This window comes from Pleurodeles waltl, chromosome 3_1 (genome assembly GCF_031143425.1).
Source record: "Pleurodeles waltl isolate 20211129_DDA chromosome 3_1, aPleWal1.hap1.20221129, whole genome shotgun sequence".
NCBI classification, from domain to species: Eukaryota; Metazoa; Chordata; class Amphibia; order Caudata; family Salamandridae; genus Pleurodeles; species Pleurodeles waltl.
Window position 1 is genome coordinate 1,545,317,936 of NC_090440.1, and position 26,633 is coordinate 1,545,344,568.

Here is a 26,633-nt window from a genome sequence, read left to right on the forward strand (position 1 = left end):
ATGACGGTATAAGCTGCAGAATTGGTAGTCGACTGACCCGACCTCTGGCTGCCTGATCCATCTGGCTTGTGGATACTGTGCCCTCAGCTGTGCAGGGGCTGGGGAAGCATACACCGCACAGTGGCTGGGTGGGAACTGGCGTGGTTGGCAGCTCCTTCCACAGCCATGAAAGGGATGAAAAGTGGACTGGGAATGAGACGGGCGGGCGGAAGATAACCCCAATGCAAGGGACATAGCCCAACTGTCCTTAAATCTCTTGAGTGCCGAGTCCATTTTGTCTCCAAAGAGACGGGAGCCATCAAAGGGCATGTTCATCAAAGAAGATGTGACATACCCGGAAAAGCCAGTAGTACGTAGCCAAGCATAAGGACCACAGTCGACAAAACCGCTCAGCCTAGCAAGTTAGTTGTGTTGAGTTCACATTGAGTTGTGAACTTTGCTGCATCTTTCCTGTCTGCTACTGCTGGGGAGAGCATGGCCCGGGCCTCCTCCGGATCCCTAGGCAGCACCTGCACAACTGTATTCCATAGAGCACGGGAGTGGCAGCCCAAAAGGTATGCAGGGTTCACAGTATGCAATGCAAGGCTGGTGGAAGAAAACATTATCTTCCCAAGTGACTCCAGTCTCTTGGATTCCCTATCCAGGAGTGGTAGGGAACACACCAGGGTTGACAATGGATGTGGAAGCATGGACCACCAAACTCTCAGGGGTAAGGTGTTACCTGGGAAAACGTAGGTACCCTGGGGCAGGGCGATGGGAAATTGTCCAGTTCACAGGAGCCCCTGTGTTGGGTTTGGACCAGGTACCCAAAAGGGCATCTGTGAGAGCTTTGTTACATGGAAGGATTGGTTCAGATGACAAGACTCCTAGCTGAAGCACCTCTGTCAAGACATTAGTCTTTATGCCAACTAGGGTAACTGAAGGTTGAGGGCCTCCGCAGCCCTTAGCACCACCATTGCTAAAGACGCTCAGTCCTCCATAGCCACGGTAGGGGGAGAAAGCATGCCAGCATTTGGGGAAGTATGCAGACCACTGGCTTCACTTAGTTCCGCAAACCAGTCCATGTAATTCCTATAAGGCTTGGCTTAAGGGTCCAGTGACACCTCCCATTCCTCCCTGAGGCCAAGCCCATAGAAATTGGGCTGAGGATCCGATCTGGGATGCAGGGCTCCCTGTGAGAAAAGGCCTCTTTTTTACATGGTTAGCCCCCACATTTTACCTGGTGTATGATGTAGCATAGATGTGGTTAGTTCCCAGGGCCCCTGCTAACGATGTTCCCTGTGCCAGAGCTCTTTCCTTAAACTGTTGTGATGCATTGGCACAATTGGAGACACCTTTGGCTGCCACCATAAGCACCTAGTAAATGATACTATTAAGGATAGGCTCCCGAGGGCAGCAGCACTGATTGTGCCACCCTATAGGGCCCTGCATCCAGGAGCACCCAGCACTGTCATTGCAGGCTGAGTGCCCAGATGCAAACCTAAAATGAAAACTTGACATGGCACACTGCCTGTGTGCCCTGTCCACTACACATTGCATGCAATATAGGTAAGTCACCCCTCTGGCAGACCTTCCAGCCCTAAGGTAGGGTGCACTACACTGTATGTGAGGGCACAGTTGCCAAATCTGGGACATAGGCCCTCATTATGTACTTGGCGGTCGAGACCGCCATGCCAGCGGTAATTCCCGCCACCGGCATGGCGGTCTCGACTGCCACATATTGTACACAGTGGGGACCGCCACAGATGGCCTTCCACCACCACCAGGCTACCACCGACAGGCAGCCTGATGATGGCGGAATTCTTTATCCCACAGGGCAGCACTGCAAGCAGTGCTGCCCTCCGGATAAAGAACCCTTGTTCTGCCAGCCATTCCCTGGCGGGTTCACCCACCAGGGAAAGGCTGTCAGAAGGGGTGTTCCAGGGGCCCCCGTGCCGAGCCCCATTGCATAGGCCACTACCCGATTTACGGGCAATGATCTGTGCGACGGGGGCTGCTGCCCCCGCCGCACAGCGGCATTGACGTTGGTTCCATATGGAGCTACGGGCAATGTCCCGGCCTAGCAGAATGTTAATTATTCAGCCGGCGGGGTCTCAAGGGGGCTGGCGGTATGTGACAAGACCGCCAGCATGAACTCCGCAGGGATTCCCGAAGTGTTCATAATGACCCCCATAGTGAGGGAACAGAGCAGCCATTTTAAAATGCATGTGCTGGACACTGGTAAGTACGTGTTTCACAGCAACATGTTGGCCACTCTGAACCATTGGTGTCAAACAACTCAGAATGATAAATCCACACTGGTACCAGTGTTGGATTTATTATAAAATGTACCCAGGGGTCACCTTAGAGGTGCTCCCTGCAAAAGCTAACTACTCTGGCATGGTTGCTGACTGGTTCGATCCAGCCTTTCACCGCCAGACATCCAATCTACAACCTTGGAGTGAGAGCATCTTCTCTCTGAGTTGCAAACCAAAGCCCTTCCTGGGTGGAGGTGCCAACACCCCCTCCCTCAGGAATGTGCACTGCCCTGGCAGCAAGCTTCAAAGGGCTTATCACCTTTGAACCTCGAGCCCCAGGCCTGCTGCTAGCAGCAGATGACAACCCCTTTAGCAAACCCCCACTTTTAGCAGGAGCATCAGCAGGAAATTCAAACAAAGGGTGGGAGGAGTGGCCCCCTTCCATGCACCACCCCTAATATGTTGCCTGCAAGGTGGACACTCCATTTCATTTTCCTCCATCTTGGATGGAAGGAAAATAGCCAATCGGGTATAGGGAAGTGACCTCTCCCCACAGGAAGTCACTTAGTGGGTGTAGCCAACATAAGGTAGACGATCCATTGATCACTACCAGGTTCCCCATAAAATGCCCACTAAATACAGTATTTAGTGGTCATCCCTAGACCAAGAGATCAGATTCAATGGACAAAAGAAGGCCAGCACCACGAAGATCTGAAACATAAGGCATGTGGACCAGCTGCACCAAAGAAAAGGCTCCAAACCCTGCCTGCTGCGCCTAGGACTCTGCAATCTCAGCTGAGGAGCTGCTGGACAACTGGACAACTCTGACAAAGCCTGGAGGTCCCCTGCAGTTTTTGTAATCTCCAGAGAACTCCCTCCAGAGTGGAGGCACCACTCTAAAACCTCAAGAAACCAGCAAGCCAGTGAGGGTCACTTCAGTGACCAGCCACTAACTTCTAAACCGGACACCACAGCTGGACCAAACTGTTATTCATTGACAGCAAGGACAAACCCTGCCAGTGTGTCAAGTTTGGTGGCACTGCACCCTGCAACGGCGAAAGCGGGCAAACACCCTGGGTATTGGTCAGCCAACATCAGACTGCAAGAATTAACAGCCCACCTAGGGCTGCAAAAGGACCAGGAGGAAGCCCCTGTCAAAGGACTTCAGGAACACCCTGGACCTCCCACCAGAGTGCCCCCGTTGGCCTGCAAACGACCCTTGAACCAACTTATATCCTGCTCCTGAGGGCATCCTTGTGCACAGCTCCCGGCTCACTGATTCGCTCTGCACCTGACTGCCTCATGCCTTGCACTGAAGAACCTGTTGTACCCTAAGTATTCCCCATCCTTTGCGACCTTGAGACTCCAAGGGGTCTCCCAAGATTCAACTTTAAACTTACCTGTGCAGTGCTTTCCTAAGTGGTCCCTCGCAGTGGCCCTGCACCAGCTCCAGAGACATTTTCCCGCTGCTCCTCCCGGAATCGGGAGCCACCAAACTTCTCCAGCTGGTACAGCATGCCCACTGATGACCTCAACCAACCTGCAAAAGAAGAACTTGGTAAACCAACTGTACCATTTTATATGTATTTTTAAAGGTGATCCTACATTGATTCCGATGGTGCGTAATTACGCACAAAAAGACTATTTTTATTAAACTTTAAAAATCCATATCTCAGAAGTACTTGACCAATGCCGATGATCTTCGTCTTAAAATGTATATAACAATCTGAAGTATTTTTATAAATTGGTCTCAAGTGATTCTTTTGAGTGTGTGTTACAAGATTGGTGCTGTGAGTACAACAAATGCTTTGCACTTCTTCAAGATTGACCTAACTACTCGACCAAGCTATCTTAAAAATCAGAGCATTAGGAGATCTAGTTTTTACCCTTGTAAACGAACATGTGGTTGGCCTGGACCCCTAGCACAGTGTGCCTAGTTGTGCACACTACATACAAACTCCTGATGCACATGATACTGTGTTGAGTGCGGCCTCTCTGTATATGTATCTGAGCTGGGGAACAAAATGGGGGAGGCGCCTCTGGTGGGCGCCAGGAGCATCGGCATCGGGACTGGCACCGAGAAAGGTCAAGGCGGCATGATCATCCTTGGGGCCCCACAGAGGCCGGTGCCATCAGCACAGAACCAGCAGGGGCTCCTCATGACCCTGTGGTGCCCAAAGGCGCACCAGAGGCGTCAGCCCATTCAATATAACACACACATGGTGTCATAAACTTATTTTAGTTGGGCAGTGGTCACTCTGACTCCTGGAAACTCGGTTAAGTGTTGTGTTGTCCCAGATGCAAGCTCAATCGCTGTGCAAGGCCTCAAATGTAGTCGCTCCTGCATCTCGTTGGCTGACGGATGGGAAGAAGTCAAAGCACAAGAAGAAGCAGAATAAGTCAAAATGTGTTTTGACATACGAGAGTGTCCTAAAGATTTTGAATGCATTGTGGGACTGCCCTCTTGCCTGGGACCTCGACTGACACAGATGCGCAAGCAGGGCTGCCATGAGCTTGAAGGTGCACTCCCTCAAAGCCTTCAGGTTCAACACAAGGGAGTTGGAGCACAACATCGGGTCATGGCCTCGCTCAAGGCACCACAGGCAAACATGATGTTGATTTGTAATGAACATCAGCAAGTGACAGGCGCCGCAGGGCTTGAAGCCAGCCTTCCTGATTGACATTTCTGCCATTCCGGGAGGAAAACCTCAAACAAACTTTGACAAAACATTGGAAAAAAGCTCAGTCAAAAAAGACAGAATGTGTAGCTCTTCCCTGATTGGTGCTGGCTGGTACGGAAAGAACTGATGTCAGCGTGCCTGGGTGGCGCCTATATATGAACTGCCAATGTCACTTCTGGCGTGGACGACGCAGATGCTGCATGCAGAGCTGAACTATGCCACTTACTAGTAAGCAGGGGTACTGCTCACGAAAAATCTTCCTGATACAGTTGGATGCCTGGGATTATTGTAAGGTAAGGAATCTGCAGCTAGAGGTCTCTTTCAGATCATATTATTTCATTTTGAACTACTCTAGATGTTCTCGTTCTTCGCCAATCAGGAATCTACTGCATCTGATATTTAGCCAAGTTCACTCAAGCAACACTCCCACGCAGCTTTAAAAACTAAGGAATAGAGGGCACTGTTGTCATTATTCAACCCAGCTTTTACTAGCTACTAAGACAAGCTTGATCCACCACAAACGTTTCCTTCCAAATTTCTCTGTTTAACTCAGCGTTTTTTAGGGCTTAATTTGTAACATGCAGAAATTAATATAAAATAAAAATAAATGCCATTTCCCAACATTCTCTGGAGTCTGAACAAGACAGCATATGCATGCAAGGTAGACCTTACTGCCCTCATTGCAGCTGAAGCTCCATAATCGCAGATGCACCTGATGGCCTATTATATGCCTTGCCTGTGGGGTTGACAATCAGCCTACCAATACTGTGAATGAGAAAGGTTCGCTCTATTGGTGGTCTTTCTTCGGTTTCTATGACCTTTGTGGACATGGAGGGATTGATCTGTTGTCTCCTGTGACAGTGACCCCTGAAATAAATGCCGGTGGTGACCTACAGCAACCACTTGCAGAAATGAAGATGTGGCTATAATGTATCCACAAGTTAACAACTGCCACTTGGTAGTGTTGGTTAAAGAGAAACAGAGGAAGATGGCAGACAAACCCGCCTCGCTGAAGTTTATGAGTAGTCATATTTTTCTCATAGGTAGGAGGTGACAATATCAGGAAGGCATTTAAGGAAATGTGACATGGTTCTTCTTCAGATATGGGAGCTGAGAGTCTATTTGGAGGTGCTGGAGAGATCCTATCTGCATTCTTGGTTATTTAATTAACAACCATAATCAGCCATAAATGTAAATTCTGACAAGCAAATACTTAAAAAGGAAGTCCTTTAAGATAAATCAAAACTGTGAGCCTGATTTGCTGACTTGAAGCCATGAAGAACAGAGAGCTGTACTACTGTGATTGTAATGGGACCAGCTAAGCTTGGGTAAACACTCTTAGAACGTGAGACCACAGAACCAGTGGTTCTAGTTTACATCCCAAACAGAAGAAAGGTAAATAAATCACATGAAGTTGTGGGCATAAGTTTGGATGCGAGAGAACCTAGCAACCTTTCCTTTAAAAGGATCATAACCTATTATATCAAAACCTCCCAAGAGGAAAAATTAAATTCTTTCCACTTAGTCCATGTCTGAAAAGTGGGGCTAGTTTTCTTTTTCTTTCACACAAACACAGCAAGGCAACTTTTGTGCAGGAAGGTGTCCCTTGAAGTACACATGGAAAGAGAACGTAACACGGAGAAATAAATGTTTTTCCTCGTTATGCCTCTGTCAGGTATGTGCATCATTTTGGCACAAAGCCAGGTTTACAAGTCTTTGATAATATTGGTTTGTTTCAAAATACATGGGAAGATGCATGGAAATGCCCATGCTCCACCCATGTAATGCCTACCTGATGCAAAGCAACACAAGATAATACTATGTGCTACGTTGCATTTCTTTGTATTTACTAAACCACGCATAGCCATGCACATCAACTTTGTGTGGCTTAGTCAATGGCAAAAAGGATTTTGTGTTGGAGCTGCGCCACGTTAGTAATGCAACCCTGATGCAAAATCTTAGTATAGCTGGGCTTTAATATTTGGTGTTCTGATCGCATCGGACATAATACACACATATATACACACATATGATTTATCAAGTAGTCCCTCCAAGTAAAGCCAGCCCACTTGGACCCAAAGGATGGCACATTACTATGATCTCACTGAATTAGGGAGCTAGAGGGAGACCGGATCTATAAAGTGGATGCTATTTCTCGAGTACAGAGTTGCTGATCCATTCAGTCAGGGTTGTAAAACATTTATCCCAGAAGGACCGATCCATGACAGATTTTCCATCTAACCATTGACATGAAGACTGATTGTAGGAAAATATAGCAAATATGTATATCATAAACATCTGGCATGGTTCAATCTTCATTGACCAGGAGTAAACACACTTCTCTTAAGACAGGACACATGAAGGCTGCCCACCACATTGTGAGTATTGGGAGGCCACTTACACTTTTATGCCGTAATTGCAGGTTGTGCAGAGTAGGATGGGTTCTTTATCACACTGGTAAATACCTCCATTCTGAGGTTTTTACTGAGTAAAAACCTTGGCATATTTATCACATTTTTGCGTTGTCCGTGTGCCACACAATGTAGCTCAAGGGTGACGCAAAACCAAGAATGATATTTACCAATCTCTGTGAGGCCACCTTGAGTGAGCTTATGTGGCTTGGTAAATCTAGAGTAACGAGGGGCAGTGCTAGTTGCTGCCTAGCATTACTCTGTGTGGTGGAGGCATTATATGAGTAGAGCATGGGTGTTCCCACGATCCTGCAGCATTCCCTGATTTACCAACACTGGTAGACCTGGATACGTTTTAGAGAAAGGAACCAACAAGGAAAAATAAAGATATTTCTCCTTGTTGCACCTCCGATGGGAAGGCATACAATTTTAAGTATGCTGCATTCTGCAACAACTTAAAGGCATTTTCCTCTTTTTAAGTATATTTTTACGCAGGGAGGTATCCTTTCCTACACAAAAACAATCCTACCTGTAAAGCAGACACACTTGCTCCATGGAGCAAGAGTGTCTGCATTGGTGTGGGGCTTCAGATTGTGCGTTAGCACAGACAGAGGACAGGAGTGTGCCATATCTTGATAGATATGGAAGATTCAAGTCATCTTCCTTTGAAGCAGTGCAACAAGCTGTCTTGCCACGTTGCATGAAAAAATGTTGCATCTGGTCCCCTGTTTAAAACACTGACTGGCTTATTTACAAGCTCCATGGCACAGGGCACCAAGTGATCTTGCTGAGCTGACCTGCGCCACAGGGAAAGGGCAGAAATGTGCTATATTTACAAGATACGTAGCATTTCTGTCTTCTTCCCCCTGTGCTGGAGCACAACGGGCTGCCTACCTTCGATGCAAGCACCCTTGCACCATGGTGCAAGGATGCCTGTGTGGCAGACAGGATTGTTTCTGTGCTGGAAGAGACACCTTTCTGCACTAAAAGAATCCATGGAGGTGTTTTCCTCTTTGTATGTCTGCTGCATTCATAGAAAGAGGACAAAATGAGAATTAAAGCTATTTCTCCTTGTTCGACTCCCCTGGGGAGGTATAAGATTTTGACGCATTCTCAGGTTTACAATGCCTTGTAAATACAAGAATGCGGCAAAACCCATGGGTGTTGTATGGGAAACCCCACCGCAACGTCCATGGCATGCCTCCCTGATGCAGTGTAAGGCATCTCAGCAACTTGCGTTAGGGGTTGCCGTACACCATATCCACAAGGTCATGAAAAGACATGCAAAGTGGCTTTGCATGGCCTTATAGATATGGGCCTGCACTATGCGCAGCCCGTGCGTCTCAAAAAGTGATACACCAGTAGCCCATAGGGCTTGAATTCTGAATGTTTCACCTTTTTTCTAATATATTTTGATGGCTTTGAATTTTTGAAATTTGTTCGGTAAAAACAGTGGAGTGATACAAGTCCTGCAGAACTCGGACTATCATTCAATGCCCAAACTTTTGCATGCACAGCGATCGGAACATAATCTCTAGCTCTTAACCAGGGCCTGCGTGCTGTGGTGACGCCATGGGGCACTGTCATCACAAGCATTTTACCCACCCCACCCAACCTCACGAAGAGACAGCAACTCAGTAACAAAAAAGACCCACACGCCAACCGAAGATCCCCTATATAAGGATAATGGAATACCAATAAATACAAGCTTGCAATTGGAACCCTTCTTCACTGTCAGAAGCCGGTCAAAAAGGGGGAGCAACTAAACAATGCTTGTCTTTTTTGTTGCTACCAGCATTCGAAACCTGTTGCATTTGATGGCTCTGCGCCTTCAGAAGCTTGTTTGCGCCTCTGTAGGGTTTCCTGCAGCCAGCTGGTTTCAGCCTCGCTAAAGGCGTCCGGCAATGTGGTCATTCTTTGCTGCTCTTCGAAGGCCGCCACCCCTCAAGAAAGCATTCTCCGTAAAAGCCCGCTTAGTCAAGATCGATGGGTTCACTGCTTAGATAGACGGCGAAACTACAGCGCCGATGACGCATCCATCCTGCTGCGTCCAGTAATGGGGCCTCAATTTGTATTCCGGATCGGTTTCCTTTTTGTTCACAAGCAGACAAGAACCTTCTTTTAATTTCTCGTTCTTTTATTTCCAAAAAAGCACCACCGCATTTTTAATACTGATAAACATTATCCATATTAAGAACAGCATATATATTTATGCATAGACACACAGGAGTGTCTATACATAAACATATACATATATGTACATGTATGCATAGATCGCAACACATACATAAATATACACCTTTATGTACATCTCCGATTATACAACACAGTCTCTCACTCCCTCGAGGAGATAAACATTTGAGCACTTTATGTTCAATTTACAGTTTGAAATGACATTTGTACATAGGCCTACTCATCCTAAAGTGGCACTTGTTTGTGTATGTGATTCTTACGCCGCACACTGAAGGTTGACTCAGACCCTTTCCTTGTTTTCAGCATAAGCATCCCAGCATTAGAATTCAGTGTGTCCCAAAAATATTTGCCAATGTAGACCGGCAGTAGACCATTATGTTTTGCATCCAAAGTCTGGCACAGCGTTGTTGCAGAAGGCTGGCACTAGTACCCCACTGCTCAATATCACCACCCACAGGTTCTCAGATAAGCCCAGCGCTAGTGGACAGGTTCACCCGTGGGGCTACAGGTAGCAGCTCCCCCACACCCCTCTGTTGAAGCACACAAACACTAGCAGGTACAAATCACCTACTACTCTGTATTATTCCCCCATACACAGCGCTGTAATGCACCCCAATGCGAGCAGACAGCCTAGTGTGCCCTATGAATCCCTCACCAACAGTACTGGTGATTTTACCTGAATGGTAGCACGCAGGGTTTCCTGGTGGTTCGATATCTATGCGTTTAGTGTATTTGGAAATCAGCGTTAGTGACTTCACCCTTATACTAGTGTACAGGATTGTTTGGTAGTCGAATAAATATCCCACACACAACACTTTTAATCCTGTGTCTCCTACCGGGCAGGATTGTCTTGTGTTCCATATCAGTGAGACACAGGTGCCAGGTGGCAGGAACTGATGGTTCAATTGAGTGAAATCCACGCTCAGAGCTCTTGGGACGCACTTCCATTCCTACCACTGCTTTGTGGCTCCACCATTTGTACTGATTTTCCCCAATCCTTTTTTCCCGAGGTTACCTTTTGTTCTATTGATGCCACTCTTCATGCATGTCTTAGCAGGCACTCCCCAAGTCTTGTCTTTGATGCCACTCCATCTGTCATAGTCAATATAAGGCAGAACCTTGGGGAGGTAGGACCAAGTACTAATCTGCCAGGTCTGGTGGCTTAGTGGACTAATGCGTCCACTATAGGGGCCTGTGTTTGACCTCATGGTCACAGGTTCAAATCCCGGCAGGTTCACTCAGCCTTTCATCCAAAATTCTGAGGTCGATAAAATGAGTACCATTGAGTTGGGTAACAATAAACATCTGTTATTCAGCGCCAAGATGCCTGCGGGTGAACGTGCGCTTTACAAATACACATGTTATGTTATGTAATCTCATCCCCAGTCGAATTTACGTAACACATGCTTCTGTTATGCTTTATATAGAACAAGGAAAACCCCAGAACCTTTGAGGGTTAAAGAAACACACACCTGCTCTTCCCTCTTAAGAGGCAGGACATCACCACCATCTCTGTACATGGAAAGGTACTGTGCTCAATCACCTTCACCCCGCAGAGCACCTCTCTTAGAAACTTGGCTTACACGGAGTCAGTATGCAATGTGCAATTGTGATTGTGATTGAGAACCAGATTCATCAAAATGTCCCACAACGCAGCAAGACAAATTGCTGCGCTAGGTAACAGGAAAAGGAATAGAGCAGGAATGGAATGCACCATATCTATTAAGATATGATGCATATCTGTTCTCTCCCTGTGCTGATGCACTGAGGGGCAGATTTATGGAAAGTGGTGCTGCACCGAGTGCAGCAGCATTTTCCCTGCACCCCTTAGCACCGCCCTACTGCCACCATGTGTGCGCCATATTTAAAATATGGCACACTATGGCACAGGGTAGGGGGCAATAGCATAATTTCTCATTACGCTACTGATGTACTCTGCAGAAGTAGCACCAAAATATTGGCGCTACTCCTGCAAAGTACATAGGGCCCCATTCTAAAGAATGGAAGGCCCCTTTTAACACCTGCTCCTGAGCAGGCATTAAAAGTGCCGTCAAAAATGGCACAAAGAAATCTCACAGATTTCCTTACGCCATTTTTCTGGCTCTCCTAACGGGGTAACGCCCCCTTTGCATACATTATGCCTGGCACAAGCATAATGTAGCGCTAAGGGGTACAGAATGGTGCAATGCATGCATTGCGCCAGTCTGTAAATACATGTGGATTTTGGCCTCCTTGGGCCACATTAACGTAAAAAATAATTACATTAATGTGGCACAAGGTGGCGCTAGGGCATTATAAATATGCCCCTGAGTGCTGCCCAGCTCCAATGCAGGCACCGCTGCGCAACGGTGCAGAGTACCTGCAATACAGCAGGATTGTTTTTGAGTACAAAGGGACACCTTCCTGCATAAAAACAATCCTTAGAACCATTTTCCTCTTTCTACATGTGCAGCAGAATGAAGTACACGTACAAAGAGGAAATAACAAGGAAAAACAAAGATATTTCTCCTGGTTACAGCTCTGTTGGGAAGGCAAACCATTTTGACACAATCCTGGGTTTACCAACCTTAATAAATCTGGGATTGTGTCAAAATCCACGAGTGGATGCAAGGGAACGCTCATACTTCACTCATGGAATGCTTTCCTAATGCAGAGTAATGCAAGGCAACAATCTGCACTACCTTGTGTTATTCTGAATTTACTGAGCAATGCAGGGCCAAAAGATGCCTTTGCGTAGCTTAGTAAATCTCACTTAAGCCCTTGCATTGTCTTGCACAACATAACAGCGAAGCAAGGGCTTAGTAAATCTGGGCCCAGATTCTTTTAATTGACAGTACAAGTGGAGAAAATGTGGCTTAGGGCTGCATTGGTTCATTGGGGAAAAAATTGAATCTAATCCTGTCTTCTCGACAGAGGGAAGTTGTGTGATCCAGCCAAATTCCTTTACTCTCCCTTTTCTCAATTTCAGTGAAAATAGGAGCACACAAAACAAGCCGATAAACCAGTATTGAGCATTATGCAAAAAGCTGGACATTTCCCTATATGTATAAATAGTTTCCAACATGTAAGTAGCTGGCCACGTCTCTCTGCATGCATGACCACTTTGAGAGGCATATTTTCCTTTTGATGCAATTGGAATGCATGGTTGAAAAAACTAGCAGTTTTGAAGGAATATTGAGCATTACAAGGCTCACAGCTGGGAACAAAAAAAAAAATCAGGGAAGGGCGGTACATGGGATCTGTTATATGTTCATTGATTGGGAATGACCTAAATTCACGAACGATTTTATTTTAGGAGATAATAGATCCATTCTGTTGAGTTCACACTTCGTGAGTTTATGTGTCTCAGATCCACTTTGAAAGATTAGACTTCAATTGCAGTACCATCTTGGTCACCTACTCAACTGGCATCTCCCTCAGTTTCCCTTAGTCCTGCAACCTGTTATGGTTGTGACTACTCCTGCTTCTGCAATCAGACCAAGGGAAGGCGAGGTAAAAGATTATGGTTGTATAAGCAAAGGGGGTCTACAGATTGCGCCAATAAGCATCAAAGGTTGACCCGAAACTGGAGGAAGGGTGGAGTGGCATCAAATATTGTCTGCATAGAGTGCCAAATATTCTTCCACAAGCCCTATATGCCCATTAGGAAAGTCCTCGAGGCAAACCTTGGGCTAGAGTGGTATGGCACGGTAGTCTGCATTGTATTGCCACGGTTTCTGATTGGCACAGCATAAACCTCTTGCTCAAATGAGTGCACTGGGTTACTGACAAACTCAAAGGCGACTTCTCATTGACAGTCAATAGAGACACAAACAGATGGTTGGTGAATAGCAGCGGAAGATTTCTAGGCCAGCGGTTTCATTCCAGAAACACATCCTGATAATTGAGCGGCTGACTGTAGCTTATTTGAACAGTACCTTGAGAGCATTCTCATCAAAGATAGTGTGCTCTAGGGCGTGAGAACAAGGGCTAAAAATAACACCAACATCATACACTATTAGTCACAGGGCGTGCTGATGCAGGTAACCAGCCACCGAGAGGAAGGCTGTAAAGCCAAGTGACCTTCATGTGTCAACCGTTCTACGGGAACAGAAGCACCAACGCCTAAACCAGCAAAATAATGCCCATCTACCTTGCAAATCTTTATCTGTGAGGATGGATACAAGTGAGGATGAATCTCTCAAAAATATGGGGCAGCTAAAGTTATGCCAGGAACTGTTTTAAGCATCAACATTAGTTCAAATGTCCAGCTTTCATATGGAGAAAGCTTGGCTGTCCTACAAACGTCTTAGTCTCCACACTTTCAAACAGGTCCCAGGCCGGTCCTCATCTTATAAAGTAATGTCTCATCTCGCTGTGCAAGCTCCTGCATGTCCTGCAATTGAAGTGTGCATGCGCAAGAAAGTGATGTTGATTGGAAGCACAGAACATCTCCCATCTGGGAGTTATTTGTACTCTGGATGGGAACCTCTCCTCTACCTGCACCAGATGCATTTCTGCCCTCCAGAAACAGCACAGGGACCTTGCAGGTACATTGCTTCCTGTCAAAGAATGTTAGTGCCGAATGACTGTCAATTTCTACAATACCCACTGCACACATCCTCTTAGTCGTATCACAAAACCTCTTCTTTTCAAATAACTGCAAAGCCTGTCCACATCTTGTGCTTACATGACCCTTCGTACATGCCTCTGTTTCTGCCTGAGCTCAAATGTCAAGATCATTGAAGAAGCAGCAATGAAAGAGAGAAGGCATAGATTTGGGCATTTCTCCTGCCCCTCCATTAACAAAACAGTTCATTTCAGAAAATGCAGAGAGGGTTTAGAGGTTGTACAGAAATACTACATCATGTTCAACAATGTATAGGCTTTTCATCTCACAAACCTTGGCAACATCTGGGTCACCAAAACATCTCCATTGGTAATGACAAAAAAGACGCGCAAGTAGCAGAATGCATCGTGACGTTGGCTAACATGGATGGCAGTGCTGGACCAATCACCTCCTAGTGGTTGAGCTAATAGAGCACTTTATTGGTTTATCTGTAAACCACCGTCACTTCATTTGGCACTGTAATGCCAACTATTTCCCATATGCTACAGCATCTAAGGTGTGTGCAGCAGAGAGTGAGCCCTGTTGTGTGTTGGTATAAAAGTATGACTGCGGTAAGAAGTGGAGAGAAGGTGGTTACATATACCATGCAACACTAAGTCCAAAGACAACTGTTTGAAGTCCCCAGATAGGCCCAGCATATCGTGCCTGAAGCTAAGTAGGACAGGAGCCTTTTAAGATGCTGACATAACAAGGGGACTGAGCGACTGTGGTAGCCCTAAAAGCAAAATATCCCACTCCCCAGCTCAGTCTTCTAGAAACAAGTCAGAAAAAAATGAAGAAATGTAGGATGCTGCTGGCCATCTTGAGTGTCTCTGAGGTGCAACATTGGTTTTTGAAAATTATTGTTCAAAATGTGACTGGGTCTGAAAAGACCTTAAATGCATTTGACTCACTGAATGGACTCCGGATCCCTAACAATACAAATGTGCTTTCTGGCTGTGAGGGACCAACTGAGATGAAAGTAAGGACATGCCACTGCCCCATTGCCTTGATACATCCAAGGAGCTTTTAAAGTCAAAGCTGATATCAGGAACTTTTGAAGGAATTCTTGGGGTTCTGCATGAACACATTCCAAGCAGAATCCAGGAAACCGAAGAAAAGTTAAAATGTAAAAAAAAAATAGAGGGGAGTAGTGGTACTGGAATATCTGTTTTAGTAGGGGATAGGGACTTGTTGCACAGAAGCCAGCAAGACGAGTTTACATTCCCCAGTATAAATGGGCGCAGGCCACCATGTTTTGCTGGTAAACGTCAACTTGTACCCTTAGGCCACCCAGGAGCCATTTTCTTCTTTCAGCTTTTGGGGGCTGTATGAGAGTTGTTCTTTATTGGCTTGTGTAACGGGTGGTGCTCGGTCACAGTTCAAATGCAACCAAGACAGCCGTTGTGTCCTTTTGCTGCAAGTGCCAACGTCCGCCACATCCCATTTGGCAAAGTGCTATCTGGCATCCAACGCGTCCAGGTACTCCAACGAGGCCTCGTAGCAGAAGCGATACTGCTCCTAGTGGTGGGAGAGGAAAGGAGACAAGAAAGGGATTAAACATTATAATGACAAAGGGTAGACAGTCCAGAGAGGGCATGATTCCTCAGAAGCCAAGAGAAGGAGAACAGAGGGAAAAAGATAGGGAGGCACCACGGGTAAGTGACAGCGGCAAGACAAAAGGGCAGGGCAGTACTGAATCAAAGAAGCACAGAAATAGAAATAACAACAAAAAGCAATAATACAGACTGCAGTACTGAACGGGTGTGTGAATGTAACACTTTATAATTTAAACAGACACTTTGCATGGAAACAAAAGCGTAAACCTGCATTCACTACAGCCAAGTTCTTTTAGTCTTTGCTCTTCTTCTTTCACAGCTGGATGGAATTAGGAAGGAGACTTGGGGCCAGATGTAGGAAATTCCGGCTTTGCGACTCGCAAAATGCGAGTCTGAGCGACTCGCAATTTGCGACTCGCAAAGTCGGATGCAGGATGGTGTACCTGACACCATCTGCGAGTCGTAAGGGGGTCGCAAAGGCCCACCTCATATTAATAATGAGGTGGGTCGTAATTTGCGACCCCCTTGCGAGTCGCAGCACTCACAGGGATGGTGGCCTGCTGGAGACAGCAGACCACCATGTCTGTGACTGCTTTTAAATAAAGCAGTTGTTTTTTTTGTAATGCAGCCTGTTTTCCTTAAAGGAAAATGAGATGCATTACAAACGAGTCAGTTTCATTTTTTCAGAGCCATAGTGGCCATAGGACCACTGCCTGCTCTGAAAAAATGTTTTCAGGGCCATTCACAAAGGGGAAGGGGTCCCATGTGGACCTCTTCCCTTTTGCGAATGCGTTACCACCAGTGTGAAACTGGTGGTAACTGCGAATTGCTTTGCAACCACTTTCGCGGTCACAAAGCAATTCTGCATCGCGATGCGACTCGCAAATTGGAAGGGGAACACCCCTTCCTATTTGTGACTCGCATTCCCATTTTGCGAGTCATTAACCAGGTTACCGACTCGCAAAATGGGAATGGGCATTGCGATGTGGCTTTTGCGCCTCGCAAACAGCGATTTTCGCTGTTTGCGAGGCGCAAAGGACTTGCTACATCTGGCCCTTGCTCTTTAAACTAAAGAGATACTTTGGCATGCAGGGCTTTGAAAAGTGTGTCCAGTGAGCTCTAGCCCCGACTCCGTTACTCCACCACTTAGCTAAACATTATGTAGATTTCCCAGTTACAATATAACCAACATGCATCTTATACTTCCGCGAATCAATTGGAAGTTAATTTGCTTAAATCAAAAGTGGTCTCCTTTGGGAGGAAAAAGCACTCAGGCTTTAGTTGGTATTATAAAAGTTGTAAACTTGTTTTTGACCAGTCTTATAAATATTTAGGGGTACATTTCGATTCCAGGGGCAGTTTCGTTAAACATAAGAAGGAAATTTAACTCAAAGGTGTGGCATTGCAGGAGGCTTTCTCTAACTTATCTAAAGTTTTAAAGGGGCCGACCGATCTTCCCCTAATGGAAGTTATGAGAGCAAAGATTATCCCTTCGCTGGCCTATGGCCAAGAAATTTTGTTGGGCAAAGGCTCTTGCCTATTAAATAGGCTGGTCAATACACTCTACAAGAGAGTCTTCCATGTCCCGCGCCTGGCTTCACCCGCGCAGGTACGATTGGAATCTGGGCCTCCGGATTTGGTGGCAGTTGGTGCTTTTCTGAAGTTTTGTTATAAATTGCGTCAGGTCACAGACGGTCACCTGGAGGCAGTCTTGTGGCAAGAAATTAGTGAGTCGAAATCGAAGCGTACTTATTCTCATTTCTTGGTTGAATGTAAACGGCGACTTGATGCAGGTGATCTTTGGGCAAGTAATCCCCCCATTCTCTGTTTAAACTAGATGTTAAAAGGCTTATTCAACTGTATTCTTATCATTCAAACTGTTCCCTCCTCGTTCAAAGGAAGCATGCCTGGGCAGTAACTGAATCCTTTAAGCCAGGTACGTCTTCTAGTTTTTTCTCTTGCTCTTATGGGTTTTGGTTGAAAAAGGCCTTCATGGCCTTAAGGATGGGCGATTATTTTTTTTAAAAACATCTGCCCCAATGGCAGCTATCCCCTGGGGAAGGTGTGACATGTAGAGGCTCTAGTAACACGGACGAAACCATTGATCATGTGGTTTGCCTGTGCCCAGCTTTACTAAAAGAGTGTAGATTTTTGCTTCGGAGCAAATGGAATGAACTGGGAATCCACTCCTGTTGACAGGCTATCATCCAATCTTTGGACCCAGGCAACCCAACGCTAAATGTGTTATTGACTAAATTTATTAAAATTGCACAATCTAAATTCAATGGCGCTGTGAGCAATGAACAGGTATGATCGGAACCTCTTCCAAGCTCTTGCCACATTGCCCATGATTGGTTAGGTCGAGGAGTTCTAACGGCATATGTTGATATTTAGTGCAATTACTATTTAATGCACCATGCACTTTAGGGCTGTGCCTATGTATTTTGTCTTTGTGTATTATGTGGGGTTCCGGGTTGGGTGGTTTGTCTTATTTTTATATTTCTGGTTTGTTTTACACTTTTAGGCATGAATGTCTTCTTTTAATATGTCATGTGTGTTTAATTTATGGTGTGTTTTTAGCATGAATTTAGTCTCTGAGGGCATTTATTCTCGATTGCTTTTTTGCTTTTTTTGGATTGGATGTTATTATCTGTACAATAAATTATTATTCATTCATTCAGTTGCAATACTTATTATTCCCTAATGAAAGGAGGATAAATGATAGTTGAGTTTAGGGGGGCAAGGACTGGTTAAGCCTGAATCGCCATCACCGTGATTTGTCATTACTTTGACCTCCTACTCAAACTTCTGCCCAACCAGTTTGGGCAGATTTTATAGGACGGGCCCACTGGGACAAGGGAGTATAAAGCAAGTAATGTCTCTGGAAGACTGATGAGTCGCTCATTTAGCTGCCTCGTAGGTTTCAAAGAAGGCCACAGGCTTTTGGAAAGAGACAGACACTGTCCTGATTGTGACTGAATATATGCAGTGACTGAAAATATATCAGGGGCATCATCCTCATGATTTATTAACACTAAAACATGTAGGTTTCATTCCATCTGTCAATTATCGCCTTGGTTGGCATCGGGCCAGTAATCCCCTGTAGTCACAAGTGAAGACAGCTTCTGGGAGGTTTACTTCTTTAACGGCAAAGTCAGAGACTCTTGCATCATCACAATTATGGCAGCCTTGATCAGCTGTGCAAGTGTGGTTCCTGGGTTGGAAAATAGGTATGAATATGTACTTGTTAAGTTAGAAATCCCAAACCTTCAAGCACAGACATCAACTAGAGTTACATAAGAAGTGGAAGCTGATACCATTGGTTTTCATTTGGTACCCTTGGCTACGTTGGATTCAGGGGCATGCAGGCATAAATAGAAAATGAAAAATGGTCCAACAGTTCTGTTTACTTTCTGTTTTACTTCAGTATACACTCTTTTCACACCCTCGAAGGCTAATAGGCTGCTGAGTAGCTAAAGGCAGGAGAGTGGGCCAACCATGTGATGATATGGATTCTTAGCAAGTGTGTTGTAATTTCTGTTAGATCTGAAATTCTGTGACTTGATGCCCATGTTTTCTGAATGAGCCGATCAACAGTCAGGGTAGAACTTCCTCTCAGTGCAAGACAGTGTAATGAACGATGGGCAACAAGGTTGCTGATGCTCACTGATCTCCTAGCAAAGGAAATGGAACTAAGAAACAAAGGCCCATATTTATACTTTTTGACGCAAACTTGCGCCAGCGCAAGTTTGCGTCAAAATGTTTGACGCCGGCTACTGCCATTCCAATGCGCCAGCCGGGCGTCATATTTTAGGAATGACGGTAGCTGGCACTGCGGCCTGGTTAGCGTCAAAATAAATGACTCTAACCGGGCAGCAGAGGCGCAGGGAACACTGGGGGTTGTGTGTCAAAGAATGGTGCAAGTCAGGTTAGAGTAAAAATAAAAATGACTCTAACCTGACTAGCGTAATTTTTTGACACACAATCCCCATGGAAATAGACAGGAGTCATGTCCCCCTGCCCATGGCCTTGCCCAGGGCACTTCTGTCCCCTGGGCCTGGCCATTGGGCACAGTGGCATGTAGGGGGACCCAGGTTAGGCCCCCCATGCCACCTAAAATAAAAAATAATAATTACTTACCTCTACTTACCGTAGATGGATCCCCCATCCATGGGTGTCCTCCAGGGGTGGGCGAGGGTGGCACCTGTGGACTGCTTCCATGGTCAGAAACCATGGAAATGAGCCCACAGGTCCCTTAACGCCTGCCCTGACCCAGGCGTTAAAAAACAGCGCAAATCCGGCTGGGCGCCATTTTTTAAGGCCCTCCTCCTCCTGTGCGTCAAAATGACGCAGGAGGATAAATAAGGCGCACATGCCTTGGAGTCATTTTTTGCACAGGAATGCCTATCTTGCATTTCATTAGCGCAAGGTAGGTTTTCACGTCTAAAAAATGATTCAAACTCCATAACTTTGGCACTGGACGGGTCTAGCGGCAAAGTATAAATATGGAGTTAAGTTTGCGCCGAATTTGCTTAAAAAAATGACACAAATCCAGCGCAAACAGAGTATAAATATGGGCCACTGTTTTAAATAATACAACATGATGTAATCTTTTTTTGAAGAGCATCTCTTTCGATGGGCAATATTAGTTGTGATGTCAAAGCTACTGTTCCTAAAAACATTATTCATTTGATTTATAGAACCACCAATGGTCAAAATTGGAACTCACTTTGGCCTACACAGCAAATGTATGTAGCACCTTAGAACATGTGACTGCCTGTGCATGCTGTGCTGCTTGTGTGTGCGCCTCAAGTGTGGTACATAAAATGTGTTCCATTTTGGGTAGGCCTCGGCAGAGTTCAGGGAGTTCTGCTACGTGGAACTCCTTGAAGTGACGAAAAAACTCAGCAACACTATGCGGGGTTCCACAAGCGGCTGTGTTTGGGTAAGTTGCGCTGTTTGCACTGATTTTATTACCAGGAGTTTTTTCTTGCTGTAAAATCAGCCCGAATGGCATCACGCGGAGAGCCAGAGGGTGCTAACTTCTGACTGCCGCTTGAGTAGATTTTCTACTTGAGTGGCAGCTTCTTCAACGTGAGCGGCAGCTTTCTCATCGCAAGCGGTCACGGCCTACTGCAGCTACTCGCGTTCTGAAATATCACTCGCACTTCCCAACTTAACGTTGGTGTGTGCGAGCAAGTGAAAAAACTGCGTCACTTTGCAGAGTTTTTCGGAACTCCACGCGACGTGGGAAAAACTCGGTCAACTCTGCTTGTGGAGCGGAATTCTTCACCCACCCCTAATTTTGGAAAGCCTGGGTCCTACATGAGGTGATATGCAGTGAGGATCACAGTTCATTCAGGAGATGTGGACTGCTGACATTTCTGGGGGCTGGGAAGAAGATACAATGAAGGGATAGTGGCACAGCAACCTCTCTGAACATCAAAGGCTGGAAGGGTGCTAGTCAGTAGGGCCTAGGCAGTGTTTAAAGTAGATGGTGGGTCTGATAAGGCACATTGTGGTATCTGGAGAAAGGCATGCTCTGCATCTTTTAAGTAGTGGAATGTAAAGGGATTCTAGATTCCTGGAAAGGAGACTGGAGAGGCTGAGGAATGAGTTGGAGAAAGAAGTGCTGCTGTGGCAATCTATGTGGATGAGATATTTTGAATTATAATAAAAGATCATCTTGAAGACCTAAACTTTATGGACCATCTTTTCTACACTGCCGACGAGGACTCTGTTTGTCTGGGCTCGCTTCTGAAACCAAAGAAGATTTGAACAAATGTTAAGTAGATGAATTTATTGTATGCAGTGTCACAGAAGGAATAATTGAACAGGATGAGTGGATGGAAGCAGTAGCTAATGATCCTGTGTTACAAAGTGTATGTCATTCTCTCAAGAACTTGTGAGATTCTGAGAGCTTGAAGGATTCTGAAACATTGAGAGGATTCTGGAGTAAGGGATGAGTTGTCTATGTCAGGCGAGTTATTGTTTCGGGGCGGAAGAATAGTAGTCCCAAGTGTTTTGACTAATAAAATAATACAGCTGGGACACACGGGACACCAAGGAATAAGTAAAACTAAAGCTAGAATTCGCCTAAACTATTGGTGGCCAGGAACGGACTTGAGTATAGAGAGAGTAATTAGAGAATGTCCGGACTGCTGTAATAGTGATAAGATTTATAAAACAAGAGTACCATCGATGTGTGTCAGGAGTTTGTCAAGCAGACCGTGGGATGTAGTTACTATGGATATTCTAGGACCAGTTCATGGAAGAGCAGGAAGCAGTTACATTTTGGTTTTAGTGGATCAATTTACCAGGTGGGTCGAGATGGGCATAGTCAGCAGTGTGGAAACTAAAAGGATAATTGGTCTTCTTGAAGAAATTTTTGCTCGAGAAGGATTTCCCAACTCTATCTTGACAGATAATGGTCCGCAATTCATCTCCAAGGAAATGGAGGAGTATCTGAGGAAATTGGGGATCAAGCATAAGTTATGCTCATTGTACCATCCAGAAGGGAACGGAATGGTAGAGAGGTTTAATAGGTGTATAAAGGAATGTGTGCAACTGGAGGTGGCAGCAGGCAGAAATTGGAAAGAAGGTTTAAAAACATTTTTAGTAGCATACCGTTTTACTCCACATTCGACCACTGGGGCAGTCCCTTTTGAGTTGTTCAGAGGTAGAAAAGTTAATACCATATTAGCGCCAGGATGGGTGTCTAGGGACAAAAACAAGGCAGTTTCCTGCTGCTCTCAGGAGGAGCATGACAGGAACAGTGAAAAAGTTTGAGTGGAAAAAAGGAAAGTATATTTTGATAGAAGAAAAAGCGCATGTTCTCTCAATGTAAAGGTAGGAAATGTGGTTTTGATAGGAAACCAATATTAAGTAAGAGTGCGAGTAAATATTGGGGTCCATTTGTGGTCACTAAGTTGTTCAAGAATGCAGTCAAAGTTAGTGACGGATGAATATGGAATCTCAATCGTGTAGTGATCTCTAGGAAGAAAGATGTTTAATTCTTCTCTGTTTTATCTGCAAAATAGTTTTCTTGGAATAATTTATTTTTAAGAAATTCCAATATGTGCTTTTATTGTATCACTTTAATGAACATAGTTTTTTTTTTAGTTTTATGTTTCTAACTATTTTAATTGAGGGAAAGGTGTGTGGTATCTGGAGAAAGGCACGCTCTGCATCTTTTAAGTAGTGGAATGTAAACGGATTCTAGATTCCTGGAGAGGAGACTGGAGAGGCTGAGGATGGAGTTGGAGAAAGAAGTGCTGCTGTGGCAATCTATGTGGATGAGATATTTTGGATTATAATAAAAGATCATCTTGAAGACCTAAACTTTATGGACCATCTTTTCTACACACATGCTATAAGAACACAGAATTATAAAAGAGGGGAGGCTTAGGCCTTTGAACCCTTATGAGGCATACATGGGTGAGGCTGACACCCAGGTATGACTCTGAAGCTGCATCCGTGGCCAGTGTTGTAGGAAGGTCAGGCGAGTGGAAGAACAAGCTCTGTCATTTTTGGGCAGATCAATTACTTGATCTTGTACGTCCTAATGCAGGCAGGGCTTCTATGCTCGGACAACCATAGTCACAGCACAATCAGTAATGCCAGTGAACTCCTGTGGGTGCACCACTGTCAGAAAGCTTGCGCTATGAGGAGCCTCCGCACCAGATATGCCTAGAGTGAGGAAGCTGTAGCCACATTGACTAACAATCCAGGTTACAGATAAACGTCAACCTCTGACTTCACTTCAGGAGGTTACACTGTGGAGACGTGGGATTAGCAGATTGTTTTTAACAAAATAAATATGTTTGGGAACAAAGGCACCCGATATTTTACGAAAGTACAAGCATTATGTAAAGTATTAAAAAATGATTGTACAATAAAATTGTTTAACAATAAAATCCTGGCTGGTAAATATTTTGCTAAAAGACACAGCTAGTTTCGAGATTGGTACATTATTTTCACCATAATTGTGCCCATGAAAATTGTAAGCTTCTCCAATTCGTTTGTTTTTCCCTTGGTTTGAGCTGATCGAGGGGGTTAGTCTAATAATTTCAATCAACTCTAGGGAGCAGACTAGTTTACTCTCTTGGGTACCAATGTGTAGAGACATTTCCCATTCCAATAATTTGCTTATCGTTTGTAGTCTTGAATGTTGTGTGTACAACCCTCTAAATAACCAGATCTGAAAAGAGATATATTCAAGAAACCTCTGCATCTACAAGTGATCTACTCTCTATGACAACAGTGACTGTTTATGGTACTGCCTCTCATGCTGGTGCAAACAATGGAATTGGAGTGCCTCTCTGGAGGCGCATACTAAAGAGTCTTGATCGCTCTTCCAAGGGGCATAGTACAAAATGTTGGAATGGATGGACCAGGTAAGATGTACGTTAGTAACGTAAGGCAGCAAAGCAGCAGTGAGAAGTAGTGGCAATAGACAAACTTGCCGGGGTTGTGCCAGCTCAGGTGCACACAATGGTGCTCACACACCAGGATTGCTGCTCCTAAGGAGATTTTCTCCCAGCTGTTCTAGAATACTTGTTTGTACCCGCCCTGACTGAACGGCACTCACCAAGTAGTCTGCCAGGGTTAGATGTGTATGTGCAGATAGCTCCACGGAAATGTCTATCAGGTTCCCATTGCTTGCAGTCTGCGGTCTCTGCAGATAAATGAACGAGAGCTGAAAAGGCCGCGTCCCCAGGCAGAGATGCCAAAAGATAGACTGGATCTGAGCATTAGAGGGAAGGCTGCACAAACGCAGACACCTCAGCAGGTCTGGAGGAACACTAACAGTGAAGACTATGATCCTTCTGGGTCAGAGTGTACACACACTATCCTTATTTAATGCCACTCCAGGGTGCCCGTGGGCACTTGAGGGGTTACAGAAATCAGTTGCTTAGAACAATGAGGTTGAATGAATAACAGTGTGGCAAGGGGAACCTTTTCATTTGACAGCACCTCGATGGACAAGGGGACCCCAGTTTTGAAGTGAGGAGACAAAGTTTTTAGGATTTGGCCAGGAGAACGCTCCAAAGATCCCGGACTAAGTTCTCCTGTTTGTCCTTCTGCCTGCTTGTCTTCTACATCAGTGCCTCCTACAGTTGCCTGACAGTGACACGTGATACTGTACAAAATACAAAAAAGAATGAAACAATAACGGTCTTGTGTGGCTACACTCGCTCTTAAGCTCCTGTGATATGGTGATCAGCTAAGTTGGATCAAACATTAGGACAAGAGCTGCCCTCTTGCCTTGTCTAATCATTGGATGGCTTCAATTAAGCACTAGTGAGTGCTCAATGTAGGGACAAGAAAACATCTTCAGTCCTGTTCTAAAATACCGCTTTATGGCTTTTTAGGTCCAGCAAAGCAGCGTGCAAGCACTTCTTTTCCGACGTGTTGAATGTATTTGGGCATTTACCCATGCCCACCTCACACCCATCACTTTCACTCGTTCATGGGCTTGCCTTTCAAAAATCCTCTGGTGACATTGGTAAATGCTTTAAGTTTGTCCACCTTGCGGCGGTTTTGTTACCGCTTTGGGGACCGACCCTGTTACATAGATAATTGCATGTTTGCCAATATGTTTGACTGCAAATGAACTTATTTTCCTTTTGTGTCTCACTTTGCGCTCACGGTGGCCATGGCACTTTGAATTGACTTGCTTATTTACTGTTTTACGTTACATTTTCAATTTATGTGGCAAGAAAAGTCCAGTTAGGAATTTAGAACACTAGTAGCTCTAACTCGAGCAAACGCGAGACCTATTGCATTGCAAATGCTTGTTTAACATATTAGTGCTAGGAGGGCCTCTGTACCTCACTTGACACCAGATGTCTTGCAGAAACTTTGCCTAGTTCTCTTTCAAACTGCTTGCACAGGCATTAGAGTTGCTAGTTATAAAGAATTAGTCAGACAAACGAACCCCAACAACAAGTAATGTTATGTGGATGGTTTGGTACCAGAATTTTGGAAAGAGTGAGGCTAGATCAAAATAAACTGCTTCGGTAATGACCTGATTAACCTCATCGGGGAGACAGTTGGAATTAGATCAAATTTTGTATCAAAGCCTGTTCTAGCTGCCACAAAGCCTTAGTGATACAGTATCAGCCTGGTCAGGGAGGGATAGGAATTCTTCAGCTTTCTGACAGTCGTGGCAGGCCAACACCATGAACCGGGTAAGTGCCTGTCACACTGGTACTGAAACGCTTTGCAGACTGCCCTTCTGCACCAGATGCCTGTCACACGTCCTCTGCTTTCCAGGTCCTTTGCTGGGCCTGCAATGAGGAGGTCAGGGGTAACTTGTGGTACCGGTGGTCTGTATGTTTCTGCAACAAGCACAGGATAACTATGTACAAAGGAATAAAGCCCTGGCAGCAGAGTTCACAAGGAAATGACGGCGGATCTATTTAGCCCAGCCACTCGCATTTGCCTCCACACCATTTACTAAAAACGAAGAAAGAGAAGGGGCTTTCCAGAAATCAACCAAAAATAGTTATGGTGCTCTACCTACTAAAATAATAAATACAAAAAACACTAATAACTGTAAAGTAACACTAGAACAAACTTGTCACAGAGAGCGGGTGATTCTGTGCAGCTCTGGAAGGAAAAATAAATCTGTTGAGGTTCAGTGGCGGCCGCTGCAAATGTCAAGGGGAGGGGCGGGGGGACAAGGGAAACAATAAAAAAGTAAATAAATAAATTAAACTTACCTTTCCTGCCGTTCCCACCGACTCCTGCCACCTCACTCTTCGCTCCTTTATTTGGGGTATCCCAGCATTGGTAGAAACACCAGCACAGGCTCCCAGCAATCCTGGTGCTGCTTCCATGCTAAACCTAGCATGAAAGCAGAACCAGGCTTGGTCTGAGTGGCTCGAACTGCCGCTCAGACACAGCCCTGGGGTCTGTGCAGTTTCTCAACACAGTCGGGCTGGAGAAACCTAAGTGTG

At 45.3% G+C, this 26,633-nt stretch overlaps 1 protein-coding gene across 3 annotated transcripts in view; it reads right to left on the reverse strand.

Moving 5' to 3' along the window:
- Positions 1 to 14,274: 14,274 nt before the first annotated feature.
- Positions 14,275 to 26,633, reverse strand: part of PTPRU (protein tyrosine phosphatase receptor type U) — a 765,217-nt gene continuing 752,858 nt past the window's right edge. For all 3 annotated transcript variants that reach the window (XM_069225125.1, XM_069225127.1, XM_069225126.1), the window contains one exon: positions 14,275 to 15,631. In XM_069225125.1, the coding sequence (XP_069081226.1) occupies positions 15,569 to 15,631 (63 nt within the window). In that variant the 3' untranslated portion in view covers positions 14,275 to 15,568. The remainder of the gene's footprint in view (positions 15,632 to 26,633) is intronic.